General features: G+C 56.0%; 2 protein-coding genes across 6 annotated transcripts; one reads left to right on the top strand and one right to left on the bottom strand.

Moving 5' to 3' along the window:
- Nucleotides 1–779: 779 nt before the first annotated feature.
- On the top strand, nucleotides 780–10,889 carry PRICKLE4 (prickle planar cell polarity protein 4). 3 transcript variants are annotated; one of them, XM_054087833.1, is made up of 11 exons: nucleotides 780–980; nucleotides 1,165–1,273; nucleotides 2,318–2,417; nucleotides 2,701–2,812; nucleotides 7,021–7,173; nucleotides 7,372–7,479; nucleotides 7,561–7,698; nucleotides 7,782–7,982; nucleotides 8,785–8,971; nucleotides 9,147–9,464; nucleotides 9,892–10,888. In XM_054087833.1, exons 2-11 carry the CDS (start codon nucleotides 1,264–1,266, stop codon nucleotides 10,383–10,385), a joined length of 1,821 nt encoding a protein of 606 aa, XP_053943808.1. In that variant the 5' UTR covers nucleotides 780–980; nucleotides 1,165–1,263; the 3' UTR covers nucleotides 10,386–10,888. The 3 variants fall into 3 exon arrangements, with proteins under 3 accessions (XP_053943808.1, XP_053943807.1, XP_053943809.1); XM_054087832.1 differs by lacking the exons at nucleotides 780–980; nucleotides 1,165–1,273 and having other exon boundaries at nucleotides 2,245–2,417; nucleotides 9,892–10,889; XM_054087834.1 differs by lacking the exons at nucleotides 780–980; nucleotides 1,165–1,273; nucleotides 2,701–2,812 and having other exon boundaries at nucleotides 2,298–2,417; nucleotides 9,892–10,882.
- A 298-nt stretch (nucleotides 10,890–11,187) lies between these two features.
- LOC128854438 (collagen alpha-1(I) chain-like) lies at nucleotides 11,188–23,476 on the bottom strand. Of its 3 annotated transcripts, none has more exons than XM_054087836.1 (15): nucleotides 22,908–23,476; nucleotides 18,961–19,058; nucleotides 16,273–16,386; nucleotides 16,032–16,178; nucleotides 15,790–15,936; nucleotides 15,540–15,701; nucleotides 15,229–15,320; nucleotides 14,911–15,068; nucleotides 14,655–14,794; nucleotides 14,420–14,551; nucleotides 14,018–14,134; nucleotides 13,757–13,879; nucleotides 13,551–13,664; nucleotides 12,566–12,673; nucleotides 11,190–11,741 (listed from the first exon to the last, which is right to left on the bottom strand). In XM_054087836.1, exons 2-15 carry the CDS (start codon nucleotides 19,006–19,008, stop codon nucleotides 11,559–11,561), a joined length of 1,785 nt encoding a protein of 594 aa, XP_053943811.1. In that variant the 5' UTR covers nucleotides 19,009–19,058; nucleotides 22,908–23,476; the 3' UTR covers nucleotides 11,190–11,558. The 3 variants fall into 3 exon arrangements, with proteins under 3 accessions (XP_053943812.1, XP_053943811.1, XP_053943810.1); XM_054087835.1 differs by lacking the exon at nucleotides 22,908–23,476 and adding an exon at nucleotides 21,445–21,690 and having other exon boundaries at nucleotides 11,191–11,741; XM_054087837.1 differs by lacking the exons at nucleotides 18,961–19,058; nucleotides 22,908–23,476 and adding an exon at nucleotides 16,648–18,937 and having other exon boundaries at nucleotides 11,188–11,741.
- Between the last annotated feature and the right edge of the window lie 1,502 nt (nucleotides 23,477–24,978).

Here is a 24,978-nt window from a genome sequence, read left to right as displayed (position 1 = left end):
GGGGGCGGGCAGGGAAGGGGCGTGGTCAGGGGCTCAGTTTTTGAGGGGCGGGTCCAGTGGGAAAGGGGGCGTGGCCTTATGGGCGGGATGAGGCCATGTCGTGTGTGAAGGGGACGTGGTTAGGGGAAGGGGCGTGGTTACGCTGGGTAGTGTGTGGTCATGTGGTCTGGGACGTGGTCACGTGGGCATAGTCACACGGAAGGCGTGTGTTCATATGGAAGGGGCGTGGTCATATTGAAGAGTGGGGCGTGGTTAATGGGAAAGTGGGCGTGGCCCTGTTGGGATTGGGGTGTTTGAGTGGAAAGTGGGCGTGGCCACATGGAGGGGCGGGGGGGTCCTGGGGTTTATGGGGGGTGGAGGATGCTCCAGGGGGTGAATTGAGGGGACGGGGGGTCTGGGGTGTCGGTGAAGGGGAGTGTGGAGGTTGGAGGGATGTTGAAGGGCTCAGGGAGGTGGGAGGGTTTGTTGGGGGGTCAGTGGAGGGGGACTTTGGGGGGGGTCTGATGTAGGGGGATGCTCTAGGGGGCAGGGATAGGATGAGGGGGAATGGCTTGAAGGTGAAAGAGGGGAGATTGAGATGAGATCTTAGGGAGAAATGTATTCCTGTGAGGATGGGGAGGCCCTGGCCCAGGTTGCCCAGAGCAGTGGTGGCTGCCCCATCCCTGGAGGGGTTCCAGGCCAGGTTGGATGGGGCTTGGAGCCCCTGAGCCAGTGGGAGGTGTCCCTGCCCATGGATGGGGTGGGACTGGGTGGGCTTTGAGGTCCATTCCAACTGAAACCATTCCCTGAAGATCTATGACATCAGCCACAGCTTCGGTGGGGTGGCAGTGGCCACCAGCTCCTTGGCCATGCCACGTGGGCGCCGCTGGTCTGCTCCGAGTCCCCGAGCCGTGCCTCTGCAGCCCTGCCCTTTCCACAGGGACGCTGCCGGCCACACACCGGTCACGCTGCAGAGTTTTGGAAGCAGGGAAGCCCGTCAGGTTGGTGTCCTGCCCATCACACGCCCTGCGTTGTTCACCCAGTGCCCGTGGGGACCTCATGGTGTTTCCAGGGCGGTGGCTTTGGTGGAGCAGTGGTTGGTCCCTCCTCCAAAAGCCTGGAGTGACCCATCTCTCTGTGCCCAGCTGCTCTCCTAACAAGGACTTTGCCCTTTAATCTTTCCAGGGTGCAGAGGGACAATGGAGCACGCGAGCTGCGCAGCCTGGAAGCTGGCACTGGGGAGCAGGGGGGGCCTCCTCGGCGGTACAAAGTCCGTAGCAGCAAATGGGTCAAGGTAAAGAGACCAACCTCCCACCAAAGCCAAACAGCGGATAAACTTGCCTGGCACCGATCTGAGACCTTAAAGGGTTCCCTGGGGTATTGCAGCACTGGTTGGACAACCCCGATAGGACCCTTCCGCGAGGAAGCAGAGAGCTTCTACCCATCTACTGCAGTCCCAACCCTGGTCCCAGGGATCTACATAATTAGGAGCCACCTGCATCCCTCAGATCCCTCTAGAACAAGACACAACTCCTGGGCAATGGAAGGAAGCTTGCTGAGATGCTCACCTGCCCCTTCTTTTCTTCCTACTTCTTTCCCCGCCCAAGTGATCTTGCAGAGATATCAGCCACCACTGAGCCATGCCATAAGCTGTGCAACAACACTGTCCTGCAGGGACATCTCTCCAGCAGGGCCACCAGCTCGCTGTGGAACCCAGCCACCTCCTCTAACAAATTACCGTCACTTTAGAATCAGAAGCATTTGAATGGAAAAGACTTTTGAGATCATCAAGTCCAACCATACCTGTCCAGTACTAAACCATATCTCTGAGCACCTTGTCCACCCTTCTACTGAAGTCCCAACCCTGGTCCAAGGGATCTACATAAAGTAGAAGCCACCTGCATCCCTCAGGGCTCCAAATAGAGCCTTAGAAGAAGACAAAACTCCCGGGCAATGAGGTGCTTGGACCATACAGGTGCAGAGAGCTGATCCATTCCCGCAGATGTGTGAGTTTGAGGGATGCTGTGTTGGTGCCCATACCCAAAGTCACATCAGCAGGCAGGAAAATCTTAAGGCAGGTGAGAAATACGCAGAAATATAATAAAGACGCTGTGCCTTGCGTCAGACTCTGATACGTTTTACCCTGACTCTTGCCCAAGTGCAGCCAAAGCCGGTCTAGATGGCTTTTAGGAGGCTCCATCAGGTGCTCAAACTAGGACATCCTGACTTGCCTCTGGCTAAATCCTTTGTGGGAGCCCAGCCGGAGTTTCTGCACCTCTAAATTGGGGTGTAATGACACTTCCCCTCTTTCATGAAGCTTCAACTCTTTCTGATCTAGGCAGGAAAATAAATCACCGCGCGGATCATAAAAAGTCATCAAAACGGCAACCTGGGGTGAACCGATGGAGGGAAGGGCGCGGACGCTCGGAAAATGAGAGGTAGGGAAAAAAAACAGATGTCATCTAGAGCTCTTTCCCCTGTAGGGTTAATATAAACCCCCCTTTGCTCTTCCCCTCCCTGCCTGCCCTGTGATTCCCTGCCATTGGCTGTCTCTGTAGATTTAGGCTAAAAAGCCTGTAATTAGGACCCCGGTTGACACAGATCCAGTTTCCTGGGCAGGGAGATTAAAACAGGGGGAAAAAAAAAAAAAATAGAGAGGGAGAGGAAAAAAAAATTGTTTCCCTGACTGAGCTTTGGATGTTTTCCTTTCGCTTCGCAAAGTTTTCCTTGCTTGGGCTCCATTCCCTCGCCTCCTCCGGAGCGGGGCGGGACGGCTGGAGTGGGGCTGGAGAGGGTTGCAGAACCCAGGGACCGGAAAGCTGGGAAAGAGCAGGTAGGTGAGGCTGGAAAAGGTTTCTTGGGATCGGTTTTCTCATTGAGCTGGAGGAGAAGGCAGTTGGGAGTTGAGGGCACCCGAATGCGGGAATCGTTGCGACGGGAAGGGAAATGAGTTTTTTTTGGTTGTTCTTCTCTGGGAGAGGTAAATGGAGGGAACAGGTTGGTATTGCTGCCTCTGCAGCCTTTGTTTTGGGTGAAATGTCCCTCGAGAGCAGGAGATGGAGCCTCCTCCGTCACGCCAGGCTCTGCCATCCCAGGCTGTGCCGCCACCTCCACGTACCGGAGAGCGTAGATGTGTGGGCACGGGGCTGGCAGGACCACCCGGGGTCTCTAGGAAGGGGTGTTGGCTCCACCATCCCTCCTCCGCCCGGGCTTTAGGCGGGAATGGAATGATTTGGGGATGGGGATGGAGATTTCCACCGAAGGCAGCTGGGCCCCGCACACCAGCGGACTGGGATGAGATCCAGTGGCTGCGGGGGAGAGGTGAGGTCTCGGTTCATCTCCGCGTTTGTACGTATGGCCGAGTTACAGTGGGTTAATGGGTTACTGCTCTCCACCGAGCCATGCGTGCGCTCTCAGGACGGGGAAAAACACACTAAGAAAAGCCCTTTGTAGCATCCCCCAACGGTGTTGGCCGCGGTCCCCTCTGGTGATACAGAAGATGTGATGCTGTATGACAGAGCAGGATGCTGAGCCCCCCTCCCCTAAATCGTGTCTGGGACTGCCCTGACCCTGTTTCTCCGCACTGCTGGCCCTCAGGATGGCTGTACCCCACCAGCAGCACCCAAGTGTTGCTCCACCAGGTTCTAAAGCCATTGCGGGCTCCTTCACCAGCCAAACTCCAGCTTGGGCAGCCTGGCTTGGGCTGCACTGCAGGACTTGCTGCTCCAGCTCGCTTTGCCAGCCCTCAGCTTATCTCACCCTAGAAGAGATGCATCTTTATTGCCCTGCATCTTTATTTCCACGTACCTTCATCGCAGCTGTGTTGACAGGAGCTCAAGCAAAAACAGGTTATCCCGTGGGTGAGGGAACGCAGAAGCTACGCCTCTAAAAGCTGCCGGTGCTTTTCCCCCTCAAAGGGGATTTGGGCTTCTCGGTGATGGGGAGCTGTTGTGTTTCCTCGGGGCTCGGGCACTGGGGAGCGTTTGGCGCTCTGGGGGTGGGAAAGTGGGTCTTCGAAGATGGAAAAGTGAATTTAGAAAAAGCAAAGGTTGTGGTAGAGATGCAGATCAGCTCCCGGGAACCTGCGGTGAATGCAAACGGGCCAGGGTGGCTGCACTGCAAGTTAATGTGTGACCTTGGCTGGAGAGGGCTGGGAGCCCCCCTGCTCCCCACACCAGCTGGAGATGGGGGGATGCTCCCAGGTAGGCAAATAAGATTAATATTCCCATGAATTTAGGCTCTTGAGCCCAGAGAGCCGCAACTGCTTCGGGAAGGGCTGTAGGGAAACATGCACAGAGCAGGGAGTTCTGCAGAGCCACTAAGCCAGGCACTGGGATGGGAGCCTGGCTGCTTTTTGCAGCCTGGCAAACACCAAAAGGCTGCGAGTGGGCACAGGAGCGTGGCAGGGCCGTTGCCCATCCTTTGGGGAGCACAAGGGAGCTGAGCAATTGCAGTCTGGAGGAGCTGCCAAAGGCAGGACGAGAGGCTTTTAAACCAAAGGACAGCCAGCGGCACTCAGCCTGCCCGACTGGCCCCTCACACGTCCCTTCTTGGGGACGATGCACCTCCAGCGCTTGGGTCTGTGGTTCCCCAAAGCTCCCTGCTGCATCTCCCCTGATGCCTGGTCCAGGCTTTCTCTTGTCCCTGGTTTTGAGGGCAGAGAGCATCCTTGTATCCCTTTTGCAGGCCAGCCGCGAAGAGCAATAGCAGGACTGCCTGCAGGCTGCAAGGAAAAGGGGACAGGGATGAGGAACGGAGGAGACGGACCTGTTGGGGCTGCCTGGCTCCTTAGCATGGGAGGTGCATACCAGTGTCACCGTCTGGGGCTAATTACAGGGACTCATCTACAGCCCAGACGGCTGCCAGCCGGCGTAATCACATCAAACTGAGCTGGGCTGGGTTCTCCAGCACAGCCCCATGGATCCACAGCAGCCCTGCCCTCCCGCATGTTCCCCAGCATCTCCCCACTGGGCTCCCCGCTGCCAGCCCTGGGATTGAGGTGCCCTGGGCACCCTGAGCTGGGGCCACGCAGACACCTCCAGCTCTGCTGAGCCCGTGCAGCGTGGCAGGGGTTTAATTACAGCAAAGCTCCAGCAGATTAGCCAAATGCAGCTTGGAGGCTTAAGAAGCAAAGCACAGCACTCTCAGGAAAAGCAGATGTGTTACCCAGAGAAGGCAGCAGCGGAGCTGGGAGAGGTCCCTGGGCCACAGAGGTCCCCATTCAGCATCCCCAGCGATGGATCCTCCTGCACAGCGGTAGAGCCAAGGCTGGTTACTGGCCCCAACACCAGTGGTGACCCTTCACCACATCAGCAAAGCCAATTGGGCTGCAGATACACAGAGTCTGATCAGATGATTTCATCCCTATGCAGATCCCAGAGCTGAGCAAAGCTTTAAAAGCACCGTGCAACCCACCCTGCCACCTTTCTGGACTAAACGTAGGGCTGGCAGACCTCAAACCCCAGGAAGGGGCAAGCAGCCCTTTTGTTTTATCCCACGGATTAGCCAATCTGCAGCGTTAATCATTGACTCAGGTGCATGGCAGGGAAATCTGAGCTGATCCCAGCTCCAGATCCCAGTTTGGGTGCAACATCCCAGCACCCTGAGATGCTGTATAGGAAAGGGATGCTCTATAGGAAGGGGAATCTGTGGTGGAAGGAGCACACTGGGAGCAAGGGCTGAACCAGGGGTGTCAAAGCTGTTTGATGGGAGCAGTGGGGATGCGGCCGCTGGTGTTGGCCAGGTTGGCTCTGAGAATGGAGGCAGGTGGGGAGAAACCAGATGTGCAGAAATGCCATCCCACTGCAGAGAAGTGAACTTGTTCTCATGGTGGCAGTGATGTAGGATGATTTAGGGGCACGCCCTGGCGGTTTACCACCCCTCAAACCTCAGCCTGAGCCCGTGCAGAGCCATTTGATGGATAAAACCCTTCTCAGAGCAGGTGGACACTGCATGGCTGAATCCAGGGGTATCCTGGCGCTGTGTGGTTGCAGCACCAGGACTTACCCTCAGAGCTCCATCTCACCCGCATCCCACCCTTGCTCCCCACGTCAGGGCAGGACGCGCGGGCAGAGGGCGTGGGACTCCGGGCTGATGTCCAGGGAGCTCCAGGAGCCACCACATCGCCTTTGTTTTGGAAAGCCAAGCCAGGAAGGAAGCGAGCAGTGAAAAGCACTGCGCGTGGGGAGGAGGAGGGAACAGGACCGGATGGGTTTCCACCACCTAACCATTAGCCAGGCGAGGTGGTGGTGGCTGAGCAAGCTGACCGCCCAGGGCAGAACAATAGCAGCCTAAGGGGAATAAATTATTTTCCGCTGCATTGGGCTGGACCTCAATCTCCTCCCACTGTCCCGCGCTGAGACAGGCCACTAGACCAGGGATCAGCCGGGCTAGCAAAGGGCTGGCAGTAGCTGGGGAAAATCTCCTGCTGTGGGTGAGCTAACGACCGGTCCCGCTTCCCAAAACCTGTTCCAGCTTGAGCACAGCCCCCATCCTGGGGTCTTCCCTGCCCAGTTTGAACCCATCACCATCCCATCAGCACCTCCTGCTCGGCAGACACCCAGCCCTTAGTGTGGCTTTGCTTATAAACCCTGCAGAGAAAGGAGCAGCCCCCAAACCCCTTGGACTTCTGCAGGGATTCACCCAAAGGTCTTGAGGTTGTGGTGGTCCCGGTTGTGCCTGCCTTGAGGTTGGGAATCATAGAAGAGTTTGGGTTGGAAAGGACCTTAAAGATCATCTAGTTCCAAGCCTCCTGCCATGGGAAACAACTCTCTGCAGGGACAAGTCTCCCCTGAGAGCTGTTATGGTTAAGGTTAAGGTTAGGTTTAGGCTTGTCCCCACGCAGAGTTGTCCCACGGAGAGCTGGTCATGGAGACTTGTCCTAGAACCCCTGAGATCCCTCCCCAGAACAAGATGCTGCTCATCCTGCTGCCCCATGGAGACAGGTCCACACTGGGCAGGCAGGATGAGAAAAGCCCTAGGGATGGATCCCTGCTCCGTGCTTTGCCAAGGCTCTCCCCACCTCCGATTCTCTTTCTGCAGCTCATGTCCCTGCCCAGCCTCGCATGGCCCCAGCAAGACGAGCCTCCTCCCTGCGGCACCGCCACCAGCCTCCCACCAGCCTCATCTGACAGCGATTCCGGCTGTGCCCTGGAAGAGTATCCGGAGCCCCCCGTGGACCCCGTGCTCCCCGAGGTGGGCAGCACCCTGGCTTTCTTGCTCTCCCTTTACTCCCTGCTCTCCCCCAGCCCTGCAGGTGCCATCTACGGGTGGTTCCCGCAGCCCAGCACCCACAGCCCTGGGATGAAACTCGTGTTTTAGCACTCTCAAGCAAATTAGCTTAATCCACCTCAAAATCCGCTTGTGTTTCTCTTTCCTGTGCATCATCCCAAGGTCCCAGTGTGCTTCAGCACCCGCTCGCCACAGCCTGCCTCTCCCGATGACAGGATCCGTCTCCGCGCCAGAGCCCTCCTGCAGCAGCTGCCTCCTCAGGACTGTGATGTAAGATATGAATTTATTGTTTGCTGCCCACCCTGGGCTTCGCCCATCGTGCATCCCCCTCACCTCCACCTCTCCATGCAGGAGCGTTACTGCCTGGACCTTGAGGAGGAGGAGAGGAGGCAGCTACGAGCGTTCAGTGCCCGACGGAGACGGGAAGCCCTGGGACAGGGGTTGGCGTGTCCCGTGCCAGGTCCTTGCCATGGCTGTCCTTGCAAGAAGGTGAGGCATCTGCCCCATCGCCAGGCAGCTCCCGTTCCCAAAAGCCAGCGTGATCCCAACCCGTCCATCCCTCTGCCTTGCAGTGCGGCAGGAGGCTGAACAAAGGGGACCCAGGGATTTCGGCATCTCGGCTTGGAGACCAGTTCTGGCACCCATCCTGCTTCTCCTGCCACTTCTGCCACCAGCCCCTGGTGGACCTCATCTACTTCCAGCAGGATGGGAGGATCTACTGCGGTCGGCACCACGCTGAGCTCTTCCGACCCCGCTGTGCTTCCTGTGACCAGGTGGGTGCCGGGCAGGGGAGAGGCTCTTACCTCCCTTTTGCTGTTGTTAAAAGCTCCTGCCAACCATATCCTGGGCTGTGTCAAAAGAAGTGTGAGCAGCAGGGCAAGGAAAGTGATTCTGTCCATCTATTCCTCTCGTGACAACTCACCTGGAGCCCTGTGTCCAGCTCGGGAGCCCTCAGCATAGGATATGGATCTGTTTGAGTGAGTCTAGAGGAGGCCTCAGAGATGATCCAAGGGCTGAGAGCAACTCCTGTGTGAGGACAGGCTGAGAGAGTTGGGGTTCTTCAGCCTGGAGAAGAGAAGGCTCCGGGGAGACCTCAGAGCAGCTTCCAGTGCTGAAAGGGGCTCCAGGAAAGCTGGGGAGGGGCTCTGGATCAGGGAGAGCAGCAATAGGAAGAGGGAGAATGGTTTTTAGCTGAAAGAGGGAAGCTTGACATCTTAGGAAGAAATGTTTTGCTGTGAGGGTGGGGAGACCCTGGCCCAGGTTGCCCAGAGCAGTGGTGCTGCCCCATCCCTGGAGGGGTTCCAGGCCAGTTTGGATGGGGCTTGGAGCCCCTGATCCAGTGGGAGGTGTCCCTGCCCATGGCAGGGGTGGAACTGGATGGGCTTTAAGGCCCCTTCAGACCCAAACCATTCCATGATTCTTAAAGCTGGAGGTGGACAGGAGGAAAGACCTCTTTCTGAGCCTTGCAGAGAGCCCCATGCCCACGCCGAGGCACAGAGGCTCTTCCTCTTTCCTCCTGGGCTATGAGTTTCCCAGCTGGATGCTTAGAGGATGGGTTGGTTTTCCCCCCTCCAGCTCATCTTCATGGAGGAGTGCATCGAGGCGGAGGGCCAACGCTGGCACCTGGAGCACTTCTGCTGCCTGGAGTGCGACGTGCCCCTGCGCGGCCAGCGCTATGTGATGAAGAGTGGACGGCCCTGCTGCCGCACCTGCTTCGAAAACTTCTTTGCCGAGCCATGCCAGGCCTGCGGGGACCCCATCGGTATGGCCCGTTCCCCGTTCCCCCAGGGCAGGGAGCAGCGAGGCTTCCATGCCCAGGCAGGTGGGATGTGGGTTGGGAGAGCAGCAGAGCCAGAGCCCCGCGGCTCGGTGCGGAGGATGGTTTCTGGCACACGACGCTGGGAAGAGCCACCCTTTCACCCGCCGTTGCCCCTCAGGTGCCGACAGCGAGGAGGCCACCCACCAAGGGCTGCATTGGCACGCCCGCGCCGCCTGCTTCTGCTGCAGCCTCTGCCGAAAGCCACTGCGCGGGCAGCCCTTCATCGCCCACCACGGCCGGCTCTTCTGCTCCGAAACTTGCAGCCTGGGACAGGATGCATCCTCCACCACCTCCGACTCGTCCGACTCTGCTTTTGCCTCAGCGCCATCCCCTGACTCGACACCCCTCTCTCGAGCTGGCTCTGCCGGCAGGACCACGCCAGGGATGGGCAGCACCTCGGTGCCTGGAGGCTGCAGGCAGCGGGTGGAAGGGGCTGGTAGGATCCTACTGCTCTGCTTGCTACGTGGTGGGGGGAAAGTGGGAGCAAAACTGGGCTCTGCTCAGGCCTTGGGTACTTTATGGGATATTTCTCCATCCCTGGAGGAGTCCAAGGCCAGGTTAGATGGAGCTATGAGCACCATGATCCAGTGGGAGGTGTCCCTGCCCATGGAAGGGGGGTGGAACTGGATGGGCTTTGAGGTCCCTTCCAACCCAAACCATTCTATGATTCTATATGTTGCATGGGTGCAGCCCAACCCAGGGCAGTGGCAATGAGCCCTCAGCCCGAGTCCCACAGGAGGGGGAGCACTGGCAGCTGGGGTTTGGCTGGTACAACCCTCCGTTGCCTCCCAGAGCACAAAGAGCTATGGTAGAGCAGGCTCAGCTTTCTCCTTTCTCACTCATCCTTGATCTCCTTCTCCCAGAGGCGTTTCTGGATCAGGCCTCCCTGCACCCAGCATTCAGGAGCCCAGAAGACTGCGGAGCGACCGCCAAGGAGCAGAGCGAGGATGCTGTGCACGCAGGGATGTTGGGACCACTGGCCAGACACTCTTCCAGCCCCCAGCCCAGCCCCGAGGGTCCCAGTGGACCCAGAGCCCCCAGCCACCCAGTTTTGGGGGGCCCTGACCCCCGAGAACCCACAGGCCATGGAGACCCACGCTTTCAAGCGGCCACATCCCCTGCCCAATACAGCCCACAGCCAGAGGACATCGACCTGCAGGACATCACAGAGGAAGATGACTCCTGGTGTCCCACCTGCTCTTCATCTTCAGACTCGGACTCGGAGGAAGAGGGTTTCTTCTTTGGGAAGCCCATCCCCAAGCCTGGGATGAGTTCCCTGGGCAGGGAACCCCTGGGTAAGGCTGGGAGCAAGATGGCAAAGCCGCGGGGCAGCAGCAAGCACTGCAGCGTGTCCTAGCAGCACAGACAGGCGGTCCTCGACCAGCGCCGCTGGGTGCTGCCAGCCCCTTCTGTGGTCTAAAGACGTTCCAAGAGCATTTTGGATGCAGCCCAAGGCTGGTGGGGAGAAGCCACTGGGATCCTTCCTCCTGGCAGCTGCTGGCAAAGCACAGCCTGCAATTCCTGCCGGCCTCTCCCTCAATTAGGAACAGGTAAAGCAGGTAGGGAGCCGGCAGCCTACACCAGGGCATGGTCTCCAACTCCCATCTCCGACAAGACGGCAGCCCTGGAGAGCAGCCGCGCGTAAGAGGAGGGCAGTGGGTGCTTCAGACAAGGGCGGCTGCCTGCATCGCCCCGCTGTGGGGACCGATGGGGACAGGAAGGGTGCTGGCTGCCAGGGCCAAATCCTTCCCTGGGACACCTCTTTGAAGGATAAGCACTATTACCAGCTGCTTCTCCATCCCTGGTGGCACCCTGTCCCCCTGCCACCACAGTCAGGGGATGGGAGGGGAGCAGGGGGGGGCAGCTCTGCTGCTGATGGAGACGATGGTCCAATAAAGCTCAGCTGAGACCTAAACACCGGAAAGCCAACACATCTGCCCTGTTCCTCCCCACTGCGGGCTCGCTGTAATGTTTTCCATGCCACCAGCATGGTGGGATCCGTGGGGACAGCCGCTGCCGTGTGCTGTAAATGGGGGCCCCTAGAGTGGGTCCAAGATGGGGGTCCACTGTGGGACCCCTCCCTGTGCACGCCAGCCCCAGGAGAGGGAGACCTGGCAGAGCAGTGGCTGCAAAGAACACGGCTGGTTTATTTTTTGATTTGAAACCATGAACAAATCCCCAGGTTTTGGGGCACAACCCTGAGAAATAAGAATGGAGCCGGGAGCCAGGGCAAAGGGGAGCTCCCTACAGCCACTAAACACAACCCTCAACAACCCTCCCATAACCTCCAATAAAACCATCTCTCCCTTTTGCTGCACATACAGGTTTGGGCAGGGCTAAAACTAAGCAACTCCTCTGCCTCCTCCTTCATATCCAAGAGAGATGGTGGGACTGCGCCAGCATGTCTCTACCACCTTGACCCAAGGGCTCAGCACCATCACCAGCCCCTCAACACAACAGCATGGCCCTCCATCACCCCCCAACCTTGGCTGGTAAGGGCAGGTGTCCGTCCACTCATCCTGGCGTCCCCTCAGCGGGTGAGTGTGGCCGAGTCGTAGCTGTCGATGAAGTCCTCCAGCTCCCGGAGGTAATGCATCCAGCCCTGGCGGAGGTTGGCCCTCAGCGCCAGCCCCAGAGATGCCTCCATGGAGGGCTCCTTCTGCAGCAGCATCGCGGCCACCACTGCCATGGTCAGGCTGAACTGCTGGTACGACTGCAGGGGAGCGGCACAGGGTCAGCACAGGATGCCTCAGGACCTCCTCACTAGCAGTATGTGACCACCACTAGGGATACTTTTCCTCCTAGGGCTGGTCCATGAATCCCCATCAGCGTATGAGCCCCTGCCAATCCCTTCTTATAGGATCACAGAATCATAGGATGGTTTGGGTTGGAAGGGACCTTAAAGATCAGCTTGGCCACAAACACCTTCTCCTATAACCACCGCCATCAGAAGGGGTTTCTCTCCAGGGCCACAGAGATGATCTGAGTGCTGGAGCACCTCCTGTATGAGGACAGGCTGAGAGAGTTGGGGTTGTTCAGCCTGGAGAAGACAAAGCTCCAGGGAGACCTTAGAGCAGCTTCCGGGACTGAAAGGGGCTCCAGGAAAGCTGGGGAGGGGCTCTGGATCAGGGAGTGCAGGGAGAGGACGAGGGGGAATGATTTTAAGCTTAACAAGGGGAAATTGAGATGGAATCTTAGGGAGAAATGGTTTTCTATGAGGGTGGGGAGGCTCTGGCCCAGGTTGCCCAGAGCAGTGGTGCTGCCCCATCCCTGGAGGTGTTCAAGGCCAGGTTGGATGGGGCTTGGAGCCCCTGATCCAGTGGGAGGTGTCCCTGGGTGGAACTGGATGGGCTTTGAGTTCCCTTCCAACCCAAACCATTCTATGCTTGTATGACCCCAGAAATGCCAAATTCACGTCCCCCACCCCTGAGCATCGCTTCTCCTCCCATGGTTCAAAGGGCCCTGGCGTGAGCCCCCCCGACCTTGCTGCCAATCCCAGACCCCCGTGTGCCTCAGCCACGGACCACCAGGACTCACCAGCTCGATCTCCTCCTTCTTGGCGAGGATGGCGGTGGAGCGGGGGTCCTTGCCAACTGAGCAGGACTTCAGGAGCGCAGAGCAGAGCTGGGGCCGGCTGCTTGCAGCCTGGGCAGTGGAAGAGGTGAGGAAGGGTCAAACGATTCTATGACTCTGTGCATTGAAGGGGAGAGGGACTAGGCAAGGCTGGGGCCAAACTGGGGCTGCTGGCACTGACTGCCAGCCAGGAACTGGTCATGCTGCGAGGTGACCCTCTGGGACCTTGGCTCCCTGGGGGGTTGGTTTGCCACCCTTCCCTCAGGTGCAGGAGCTGCCCTGTGCCCCCTTCTCCCCTCCCGAGCCCTGGCAGCATCGCTGCTGAGAGCCCAGATTGCAGATAATGATAGAACACAAGGGGCAATGGGTATAAACTGGAGAGGGGCAGAGTTAGACTGGACATAAGGAAGAATTTCTTCACCATGAGAGTGGTGAGACCCTGGCCCAGGTTGCCCAGGGAAGCTGTGGCTGCCCCATCCCTGGAGGTGTTCAAGGCCAGGTTGGATGGGGCTTTGGGCAGCCTGATCCAGTGGGAGGTGTCCCTGCCCATCTCAGGGGTTGGAACTGGATGATCTTTAAGGTCCCTTCCAACCCAAACTATTCTATGATTTCTCTTCCCCATTAGGCAGTAATTAAGCCACTCTACAATGCTTAGTTAAAGCTTGAGTCCTGGGGTTGTTCACGCTCCAGCACACTCTCAAGCCTCTAGTTATTTTTTTTTTTGGCCTTTCTCCCAGCTGTCTCCCGTTTATCGGCATCTCCAGCACAGCTGGCACCAGGACTGACACGGGCTCTGCCTCCAGACAAAGCAGCACTTTAACCTCAGCCCATAAACCTGCAAATGGGGAGGCCAGAGGGACTCTCTCCGCTGCTCCCAAGCCCACAGCACCTGCCCCATACAGGGACCTGGTGACACCGTGGGGTGAGTGGAGGCACCTGGACCCCATACCGGCTCCGTCTCAGCAGATCCAGGAAGGTGCTGGGTTCCCAGGGAGGTCCCTGGTGCGGTGCAGGTGTCAGAGTCACCCTGCGTGTTGGGCTTCGTGGCAGCTCCTGGTGTGACCTGTGGATTTTTGGATGGATGAAGGCCATTGAGACCCATCCAGGGTCTGCCTCGCTTTCTCCAGCTCCGTTCAGTAGATGCTGAGCACCCACCTCTCCAAAAGAGCCAGCCGCTTCATGGACCCTCTCAGCAGGCTCTGGAGAGGCTGTTGGACCATGGCAATGTGACTTTCCGTCTTCACCAGCTGTAGGGACGCTTTGGCTGCACAGCTCAACCTGGGCAAAGCATTACAGATGCAGTGCTGAGCCCACAGCAAGGACAGGCAAGGGGAAAAAGAGCTTGGCAAGGGGGACTACAAGCTCCCACCTCCCACCAGGCAATCGTTTTAGGTGGGAAAAGGGAGCTGCTCATACTTTTGGGTGCTCCTCTGTCCCAGCAGAGCTCTCCTCCAGCTGCGCTGGCTCTGTTTTGAAAGCACAGGAGCTCTGGCTGTGGCTGCCTGGGGGTTTCTGCTCAGCTGGCGGCTCCACCTGGGGACACACAATGGCATGAGGCTGGGACACACCTGGCCTGGGAAGAAGAGCTGGGGAACGGGGTGGACGAGGTGCTAAAAGCCAAAGGAAACCACAGGGCTTTGCAGCCACAGGGATGAATCAAGAAAACATCCATGCCTGGCAAAAAGCGAGGTGAAGAGCAAAAGGACTGGAAGCAAGAGAGAAGGAAGATGTTACACTGGCTGAAGAGACCTCCAAGACGGGCACTTCCAAGGGCACGAGCATCCCTGCCTGCCCCAAGAGAGGGGGGGGATCTCCTACCAGCATCGCTCCTGCTGCCTGCTCCTGCTCCACAGTCTCTGTTGCAGCCTGGGGATCAGCAGCTGGGCTCTTCAGAGGGGTGCTGGCAGGTTCAGGGGGCTCTGGGACCTTCTTGCTCACCTCTGCTGGGTCCTGAGGGAAACCACACCGGTGAGGGGCTCAGCAGCAGAGCATAGGGCTGAAATCGTGCAAACTCGTGTCACTGCTGGGCACTGGGATGGTAAAACTGCACAACCTGAGCTGCCTGCTCCCCACTCTGTGGAGCATCTTTGAAGGAAGTAAGTGGTTGAGGAAGATCCCGGTGCTGCGGCTCTTCTTTGGCCTTCAGCTGGCTCTTCCCAGGGAGAGAAGAGGATCTAGAGGGTGGCCGATTCCCTGCAGAGAGAGAAACATAACAGGAGTGATTTCTTGCTCTGCCCAAGGAGATGCTGGTGAGCGCAGTATGGGGCCCTTTGCAGCCCCGGGGCAGCTGGTACAGAGTTGTCACAAACCTCTGGAGGGCTGAGGACATGGGAGGCGCTGGGTCAAGTTTACATCTTGGTGGATCAAGGTTAACTCTCGGTAGCTCTGGCGAAAGTGTCGGCGGCGTTTCCCACCCACACCACGATAGCCCCAGGCTGGGTAGCCACCCTGGAAGCCTCCTCGTTCCCTGCAGGAGCAAAAGCAGCCCCGGAGAGGGGGATTTAGACTGGAAAGGGTCTCCAACTCCCCAACTCTAAGCAGGGCCAGCGTCAATGCTGGAGCACCAGAGCCTGGTCCCCGTGCCCCTGCTCACCACCCCACGCCCTGGCCCTCGCATGGACACCCACCCTGCCAGGCTGGCGGGGGACCACAGCGGGTGCTGCTCGTCCTCGGTGAATTCAGGCATGGCAAAGCAGTCGCGGTCAGGCAGCGGCGGCTCCTGTGGGGAAGGAGATGTATTTAAACACGGAGCAGGACAGGGGATGCTGTGACAGCAGTGGAGAAGCTTGGCTGCTGCTGCTCCCAGCACCGTGCAGGGAAACCTGTCCCTGTGCCCTGTCCTTGTCACCAGGGCAGTGAATGCCTCCTGCCCTGTCCCACCCGTGTTCTGCCCTCAGTCTTGTGGCTGCTGCCACCCCCCTGGCCCACCACCACTCACTGGGAACCAGCCTTCTCTGAAGAAGTCCTCAGGTCCTTGGTTGTCTTCTCTGTCATTCCAAGGAGGTGGTGGGGGACAGTCAGGGTGTTCCCATGTCCTGTCCTCCTCATTCCCATGGAAGTTGGCAGGGCCAGGGAAGGGTCTGGGGCCCCAGGGACCGCGCTGCAATGACAAATCATCACCGATGAGGATGGTGGCACGTTGAGTCACCGCCCCACCTCAGCCCACCTCCCCTCACCCCATGCCAGACCTCTTCGAAGCCATCCTCCAGTTCTTGCTCATGTCCTCCATGGTCCCAGGGGGGCAGTGGGGGACCATCATCGGGTCCCCATCTCCTGTCTTCAGCCCCACAGAAGTCAGCAGGGCCAGGGAAAGGGCTGGCATCCCAGGGACCAGGCTGGAATGACAAATCACAGATGGTGAGGATGGTGGCACGCTGGGGGCAGACACATAGCAGCCACTCCACCTCCCCCCCGTCACACCACACCAGACCTCTTTGAAGTCATCCTCAGGTCCTTGCTCGTCTCCTCCATTATCCCAGGGGGGTGGCAGGGGACCATCATGGGGTCCCCATCTCCTGTCCTCATCCCTATGGAAGGCAGCAGGGCCAGGGAAGCGTCTGGGGCGCCAGGAACCAGGCTGCAACAGGAAATTGCTGGATTTGTAGGTGAATCCTTGACAGCACCATCTCCCCTCGCTCAGGGCTGCTCATCCCAGACCTTGCCCCCCTTACCGGGCACCATTGGCCCCTGCCTCTCCTGCACTGGCCCGACCAGGGTGGCTTCTTCCAGGCATCTGGGGGACCATGAGCAGGGGGTGGTGGTTGTCCAGCCTGCCGCGGCCAGGGCTGTGGAGAGGACACAGGGAGATGAAAGCAGGATGAGACCCTCGCCTTCACCCTTGCATCAGCTCAATGCTAATCCAGAACAGGGAGTGCGTCTACCCTCTTCTCCCAGCCAAGGTCCCAGATGATTCCCAACTCTTCCCCATGAAGCGCTGCTCTCCTGGCTCCTCGGCATCCCATGCAATGGAGCAGTGGGGACTCTTCCTTGGAAAGCTCCTCCGCTCCCAACCACACCGGTAGCAGAAGGGACACAAACCCACCTACCTCCCTGGGAAAGCCCCTCCTGCAGCGCAGCGGTGCGAACATCTTGCCAAACCCTTTTCCTGGCCCCCGTCCCAGCAAGGAGAGAACTCTGGGAGGTCAGCACTCAGCTGCACGGGGAGAGGTGTGGGTGAGCACGTCCCACAGGACGTCACTGCTGGCTCGGGGACGGCTCCTGATCAGGTACCACCTGCGGCATTCCTGACTCTGCTGAGAGTGTTGGGTCACCTCCAGTGACATGTTTAGGAAACCGTGGGACATGGGTGGGCTGGGGGCTGCACGGATCCGATCTCCATCCCGGGAGGAGACACAGGTCCTGGCAAGGCGGGGGCTTCTTCCTTTGCACCGGGTACCCTTGCACCCTGTCTGAAGCAGCTCTCCTTGCCCAACCAAGCCTCAGCTTGCTTGAAGCCACGTTTCAATCGTACAGACAGTACAGTTCACAGCACTGTGAACCACCCTGCTATTGTCCCATGGGACACTGGCTGAGCCGCTCTGGGGCAGGGACGAGGTGCCCGCTGGGTGCCCCTGGCCAGCCTGGCACTTCATCGAGGCGCAAACCCCACTCCAAGCTGCATCCCTGCCCCTTGGTGCTCCCATGGGCACAGTTTGGGCTCAAACCCTGCAGAAACAAAGGAGCATCTTCCAGTCCCCCTTGGGAAGAGCGTTTGTGGCTTCCTTGCCATGGGGTCAGAGATCAGGCTTAGCGCAAAGGATGCCGCATGAGTGAGTGGCAACTGGTCTAATTGGAAAGCGACTGACCCCAGCCCGGCTGGGGCACTGGGCTCCCAGAGCCACCAGTTAACACCCGCAGCCTCCACCCAGTCTGGCAGGAGATAATTGGCAGCACAGGCACCACTCTGTCTCTCAGGTCAGCAGAGACCACGGGTAGAGCAGTACCAAAGTAAATGAGAGAACACCACCACTTTTGTCCCCCAGATTGGGGTCTTACCTGGCAGATCAATCCCGTGGAAAGCAGCTCATCCACCCGATCAGAGTCAGACGTGTCAGGTGGAGACCCCTGCATCCCTGCCCAGCTCCCCGCAGCCCTTCACCCATGGGGCTGCCTGTTCTCCTCCACCCCCTGCATTTGCTGAATGCAAACCAATAGCAATTGCTGATAGCAGCCAGGTGCTCATTCCCCTCCCAGGGAGCTCCCTGGAGCCCTCCTGAGCACTATGATTTTCCTTCCTTGATAACCAAGCTGCAATATCCTCCAGGTGCTTTTACTCCTGTTTGCAGAGCCTCTCCTTACCCCAATTTCAGCTGCTGAGAAGAAATACAATAACCTCACTGATTCCTCAGGGGTGCACAGACCCCAAGCAGCTCCTCTTCTTGCATTGGCCTCTGATAACCAGGAGCAATCAAATTCCTCTGGTTGTCTAAGATCTCTCAGCAAATGTGGTTTAAAGTGGATTTTGATGCAAGACCTGCAGACTCTAGGTGCAGCCTCTGTTTTTGCTCTGTATCACCTCTGCTGCTCCTCTGGGCAAGGAGAAACCCTGCATCTAACTAAGCATTGGGATCTACCAACAACTGTTGAAATTCATCCGTTTTAACACAAGGTGCCTGGCTTACAAGCACAGAATCACGGAACGGTTTGGGTTGGAAAGGACCTCAAAGCCCATCCAGTTCTACCTCCTGCCATGGGCAGAGACACCTCCCACCGCATCAGGTTGCTCCAAGATCCATCCAACCTGGCCTTGAACACTTCCAGGGATGGCACTCAAACGTCTTTGACATTGGTAATATTAATCTTACCAGCATATTTCCTCTATCTCCACATCTTGTTAAATCACACTGCTTTAGTTCAGCCTTATGAAAAGGTGTTACTGATTTTAACTATTTCTGGTTTGTTAACAGCAGTGTTGAGTAAAGCAGCCAACGTGGCTGCAGTGTAACTTCTTCCTTTTCTGGGCTTTAAACTATCCAGTTTCTGTTTCAAAACAAAGTCTACAATTATTTTCTCAGTCCACCCTTCAATCACACTTTGAGCTGCCTGTATTGCCCAGAGGAGCGGTGGCTGCCCCCTCCCTGGAGGTGTTCAAAGCCAGGTTGGATGGGGCTCGAAGCCCCTGATCCAGTGGGAGGTGTCTCTGCCCGTGGCAGGGAGTTGGAACTGGATGAACTTTGAGGTCCCTTCCAACCCAAACCATTCCATGATTCTGTGACTCTATGAATAGATGCTTCCACGTTCCCACTTAAGCATCCCAATTAAAGGTCCATCCTCCCTTATGATGGAGGTTCAGGGAATTGCCAGCCCTATTTTGTCTAGATACACCCCGACCACCCCATGAATACATCAAAATGACTCACCACCGGCCTTGGCTTGCGATGATGGGGTTTTCTTAGATGAGGGCTCATGTGCTGTTCAGACACGATAATGGACACAGGATGAACACAACGTGAACTTACTAAACAGAACAGAGACAGTGATGTTTAGGCTTGACATAAGGAAGAATTTCTTCACCATGACAGTAGTGAGGCCTTGGCCCAGGGAAGCTGTGGCTGCCCCATCCCTGGGGGTGTTCAAGGCCAGGTTGGATGGGCCTTGGGCAGCCTGAGCCAGTGGGAGGTGTCCCTGCCCATGGCAGGGGGTTGGAGCTGGATGATCTTTAAGGTCCCTTCCACCCCAAACTATTCGATGATTCTATGTTCAGCCAGCGATCATCACAGCTGTAGTCCATGAGACTCAGTCACGGTCAAGGAGATTTAGCAGCACACAATACAGTTTAGCAGCAATTAGGTGTATCCCATCTTCAGCACCAGTTTGGCATCACCCGATTCCCCTGAGAGGTCATGTGTTGGTAAAGATTCAGGCTGCAGAGGACAGATCTGTGTCAGAAGAGCACCCAGATTCCTCCCCGGCCACACCACTGCCACCAAACTCTTTAAACTCTTTAAAGTAGTCACAATGCCAGACCGATGTCCAGAAAACCATGTTTGAAAAGTAAGAGGGCTCCAGTGGGTAAAGAATTAAACCAATCAAGCATTGGGATTAACCCCACAGACACCTTTTCCTAAGCATCTAAATTATCACTAAAACTTTTCCTATGAGATCCAACAGCTCTTGCTTTATTCCAATAGCCAGGGATAGAAGTATCTACAAGCCCATTAATAACAAAATAGAGATAACACTCATGATTTAGGGTGACTGGCAGGGTCACACAGCCAGGTGTCCCTGCCTGGGAGGATGTCACCACACTGGTGAGATCCTCAACTGGTTCTATCCTAACATCAGCTTTTACAAAGTTCCTTTGCCTACGAGCAATTATGGGTTTTGACTTTGTAAGAATCGCCTTTTTAGGAATTAAAATTAGGAAGGACAAAGTCTTGGAAGCACAGGTAGAGCAGCAAACGATTCATGTTTTATTGCAAAATACGAGTTGGCTCGGTCGGATGCGTCCCAAAGAAGGGGCAAACCTGTGAACAGCAGTTGGGGGGGTTTATCCTTTCTCTGGTTTCTTGTCCCTCTTGCCCAAGACTTGGGGCTTACATTCTTGCGCAGTCGGTTTAACCTATTCGGAGTCTAAATCTTATTCTTTTTTTTCTTAAGGAGTTGTTTACTCTTCAAAAACTACATAACTTCAAAAACCACACATTGTTCTTATCCAAAATGGCCAAAGCAGCATCTTCTATGAAACGGTTGAAGCAAAACCCAGGCCTATTCTTACAATCCAAACCCAGCTCCCTCACAGCCCAGACCTCAGGCAGTGAGATCCTGCAGCACCGTGTTGAGCAGAGCTTGCTTGGGGCACAAAAGGCTTGTGGTTTCATGTTCTCATTTTGATAAAGTGCCTGTTGTTTCGTGGCAGAAACGCCCACTTGGTCCAGAGGTGCTGGGAGAGAGGAGGGGGGGACTGGGCACCACACAGAGCATCTGTGCGAGGGGGAATCTTCATCCCTGGGGAACAGAGCATCCATGCAAGGGGCAAACCTGCATCCCCAGGGAACAGAACATCCATGCAAGGGGGAAACCTGCATCCTCAAGGAACAGAGCATCTGTACAAGGGGGAATCTTCATCCCCAGGGAACAGAGCATCCGTACAAGGGGGAATCTTCATCCCCAGGGAACAGAGCATCCGTACAAGGGGCAAACCTGCATCCCCAGGGAACAGAGCATCCATGCAAGGGGGAAACCTGAATCCTCAAGGAACAGAGCATCTGTACAAGGGGGAATATTCATGCCCAGGGAACAGAGCATCCGTACAAGGGGCAAACCTGCATCCCCAGGGAACAGAGCATCCATGCAAGGGGGAAGCCTGCATCCTCAAGGAACAGAGCATCTGTACAAGGGGGAATATTCATGCCCAGGGAACAGAGCATCCGTACAAGGGGCAAACCTGCATCCCCAGGGAACAGAGCATCCATGCAAGGGGGAAACCTGCATCCCCAGGGAACAGAACATCCATGCAAGGGGGAAACCTGCATCCTCAAGGAACAGAGCATCCGTACAAGGGGGAATATTCATCCCCAGGGAACAGAGCATCCATACAAGGGGGGGACTCTGCATCCCCCAGGGCACTGAGCATCTGTGCAAGGGAGGACTCTGCATTGCCAGGGCACAGAGATCCATGCAAGTCCACACACCCAGTGTCTGCCTCTGTCCAGGTCCAGCATCACCTTGACCAGCCACATGGTCTTCAGCCTTCTGCTGAGCGATTTGGGGGAGCAAGGTCCTCCAGGGCCATAGCTCAGCCTCCAGGGATGAGTAGGGGAAGGCGGAGATGAGGGTTCAGAGAGCACGGTGGCTCTGGAAGGACAGGATCCAGCAGGAAGGGACCCTGCTATCACACCCACCTTTGCTGACAGCAGAAGACAGAGGAGCAGCATGCCCAGCATCTCGCTCTCAGCACAGGCAGCCCCGCTCCTCACGCACAACTGGCCTCGGCACCAGGATGGCTGGAAGGCTTCGGCTTGGTGCCACTGGATTCACCAAGAGCTCCTTGGGGGCCAACGTGCTGCTGAGGCTCCTGTCTTCGTCCCTACCTAAGCACTGCAGCTGGGTTTGAGCCCTGCTCACAGCATCACCACCCTCCAGCAGCCCCAGGAGCAGAGCCCACATCCTGCTGCCTGTGACACATTTCCTCCTGGGACGGCCAGAGCAGCGGGACGCCCTGATTAAGACAGGGTGAAATAGGAACTTCTCCCTACCCAACTTACTGGACGTGAAGTTGTGCTGTCCTTCGTGTTGAAGGACACCGAGAATCATCTCTGGAGGTGTTCAAGGCCAGGTTGGATGCGCCACGGGCAGCCCGATTTAGGGGATGTCCCTGCCCATGGCAGGGGGGTTAGAACAAGACGATCTTTAAGGTCCCTTCCAACCCAAACTATTCTACGATCAGCTTGACTCAGAAACCCCAAGAATAATTAAGCACGGGGAAACAGATGTTCCAGAGTAGGATGTGAAACCAGATGGTCCAGAGAGATAAACAGTGTTTTACTGAGCTAGAAGGTTTGGCTGAGCAACAAATGACTGACAGGCAGTCACTCTATACCGTAAAAGCCCAGTCCCAGCTTCAATCAGTGGAAATTCCACACCAGTTCCCCAGGGGAGTGTTTGGAATTCCTCCCTTGAGCAGGGAGCCTCTCAAGGTTGCTCCTTGACGCTGAGCAAAAGACATCTACCTGCAATCACCAACACGGGTGAGTAACACCAATCTCTCTAGAAGAGTTAATTATCAAGCCAGCTTTGAACTATTATTCAACATATTAATTTAGTAAATGACTGGCTTGAGTGTTGTTTTAATGCTATCACTTCTATAGATATTCTGATTAATGTCCTTTAGTCCAAATCACATTGCTATTAATTACAATTTCACTTTGCATATATATCAATTACAACATGATTTTTGATTATACATATATATACACAAACACAGAGTCTAGTTTGAAATCTTTAACCCCACGGGACAGTTAGAAAAACATGTAACCTAACCTTGTAATTTAAATTTAAGTTGCTGTTATCTCAACAATCACATCAGCCCCTCAGTAACACATCAAAGCACTACCACTGAAATTCCTGGACCCAATTCCTTCAGACACAATACATACCTGAGACCAGGAGTAGGTTTAGCCCCACTTTGACTCCTCTCCAAGAGGAGCTGAGACAGCAAGAGCCTCCATCCTGAATCTTATCATGCAACAGAATGACACCCCCCACGCTCCATGAGGGAATAATTCAGCTCGATTTTAGCTCAATTTCCTCAAATTCATGCACAAATCCTTTCCCACCCACCGTCCCCATGTAAATCTTTTCTTACCCCTGCAGCACTCAGGTCTCGGGCACCTCTGCAGAGTGTCTCCTCCTCCCTCTTTCCCTGCATTCCCATGGGGAAAGGCACTCCTAAGAGTTCAGAAGCACCGGGGAGATGGGCTTGTACCAGCTGCAGACATCCCGCCCAGCTCTGTGATAAGCATCACCTTCCCAATAACCATCTGCGTCCCATCAGGGTCTGACAACAGCGAGAGCTTTGCAGGAATGTAGAGGAGGAGATAAGGGAGAACAGAGAGGCTTGGGGTGAGCTGGCTGATGGCAAAGGAGAGACTCCCTCTTTATCAGGGAGGGCAGGGAGAGGAGGAGGGGAATGGTTTCCAGCTGAAAGAGGGGAGATTTTGATGAGAGGTTAGGAAAAAATGCTTTCCTGTGAGGCTGGGGAGGCCCAGGTTGCCCAGAGCAGTGGTGGCTGCCCCATCCCTGCAGTTCAAGGCCAGGTTGGATGGGGCTTTGAGCACTCTGATCCAGTGGGAGGTGTCCCTCTGCCCATGGCAGTGGAACTGGATGAGCTATGATTCTATGCTGACTGTTGAAATCTTTCTATAAGGCTCTAATCCAAACCACAGCCCTGCAGGCAGTTCGCATTCCACAAAGGATCCTTAGAAGAACCTGCCCGTTCCCTGTAGCAATGGGTGACGCGCAGCGCAACCCCCGGAAGATGCAAACCACGTCAAGTTTGGGGCTGTAAAGGACTTTGTCGAAACCGTGTTTGCAACGGATGTCTCAACATTGCTGGAACATCTTGCCTCGCCTCACCGTCGCAGCAGCGACCACAAAACCACACATCTCTTGTTTGTACCCTTATCCCAGACCCAGGGACGAGCTCCCCGCAGAGACGGTGTTGGGTGTGCGCACCACGGCCGAGTGGGGAGAGGGGGAAGGCTGAGACATCTCAATAAAAGAACCATGACTACCAACACCCAATGGAATTCCCCACCTGATGTGAAGTTGATTCGGACTGTCGGGACGCTATTGCACCTTCTACTTTCCTTTTTTTTCCCTTCTCTTTTTCTCTCTCTTTCCTGCCTCTACACCAACGTTCTTTTTGAAACTATTAAACTTCCTTTCGTTACATCATCTGACCGTGTTTGTGTCTTAATCTCACTTTGGGAATAACAAAGAATCTCCCCAGACCTGACCATTCCGGGTCTGGACAGGGGCTCATCCCTGCTCAAATCAGGATATTTTAGCAGGACTCAGTCCCATGAACTGTTTTTTTTCCAGGCATAAGAGCTTGGGCACTGGGTCAAGGCTCCATCCCAATGCCCCCATCCTGCTCCCAGCTCACCCGGTTTGTGAGGCTTAATGAACTTGCTAACGAGGTGAGTTTTGCTGTTGGGAAGTCACCTCCCAATGGAAATGGGCGCCTCCCAGGGAAGGCAGAAAGTGCTTTTTTTTCTTTCCCTAAAAGCCACAAAGGATGAGATGAGGGGCTGTCAGGAGAGGAGGACTGGGAAGGTGCCAGGGGGATGAGTGGATGGAGATCCACGACTTGGTGTGAAAGAGCAGGAAGGAGGCAAAGGGAAAGAGAGGGGAACAAGGAGCAGAAAGAAGCTACGGGAGAAGAGGAAACAGGAGTGACCGTTTCCAACCATGGGTACGATCGGTGCTTACTGCTGGCTGTTCTTTGGGATGCAACCACAGGCTTTACAGCCATCCCAGCTCCAGGATTCAGCATCTACACCAAGAAAATCCAATCAGACGGGAGGAGCTGAACCTCCCTGCTGCCCGGCCAGGCTCCCGAACCAGGTGTTTACAAAATCATGGAATCCTTTAGGTTGGAAAAGACCTTTAAGATCATCAAGTCCAACCATAAACCTCACACTGCCAACTCTGAGACCGAAAATGCCATCAAATAAAACTCTCTAAGGCTCATTTTAGAAAGCAGCATCCTTTATCAGCTCGAGCAATGAGGCAGGGATCTCCACTGATCATGCAGCCAGACCAGAGCTGGGACAGAAGAGTTTTTCCACCTACATGCAGATGGATAAATTCTCCCAGCAACCTTATGCATATTCTATTCCTTTCCAAGGACTCATTTTAATGTCGTTATAAAC

This window comes from Cuculus canorus, chromosome 24, assembly GCF_017976375.1.
Source record: "Cuculus canorus isolate bCucCan1 chromosome 24, bCucCan1.pri, whole genome shotgun sequence".
In the NCBI taxonomy this organism is placed as follows: domain Eukaryota; kingdom Metazoa; phylum Chordata; class Aves; order Cuculiformes; family Cuculidae; genus Cuculus; species Cuculus canorus.
Note: the sequence above shows the minus strand (reverse complement) of the source record. Positions and strands in the feature narration are given on the sequence as shown.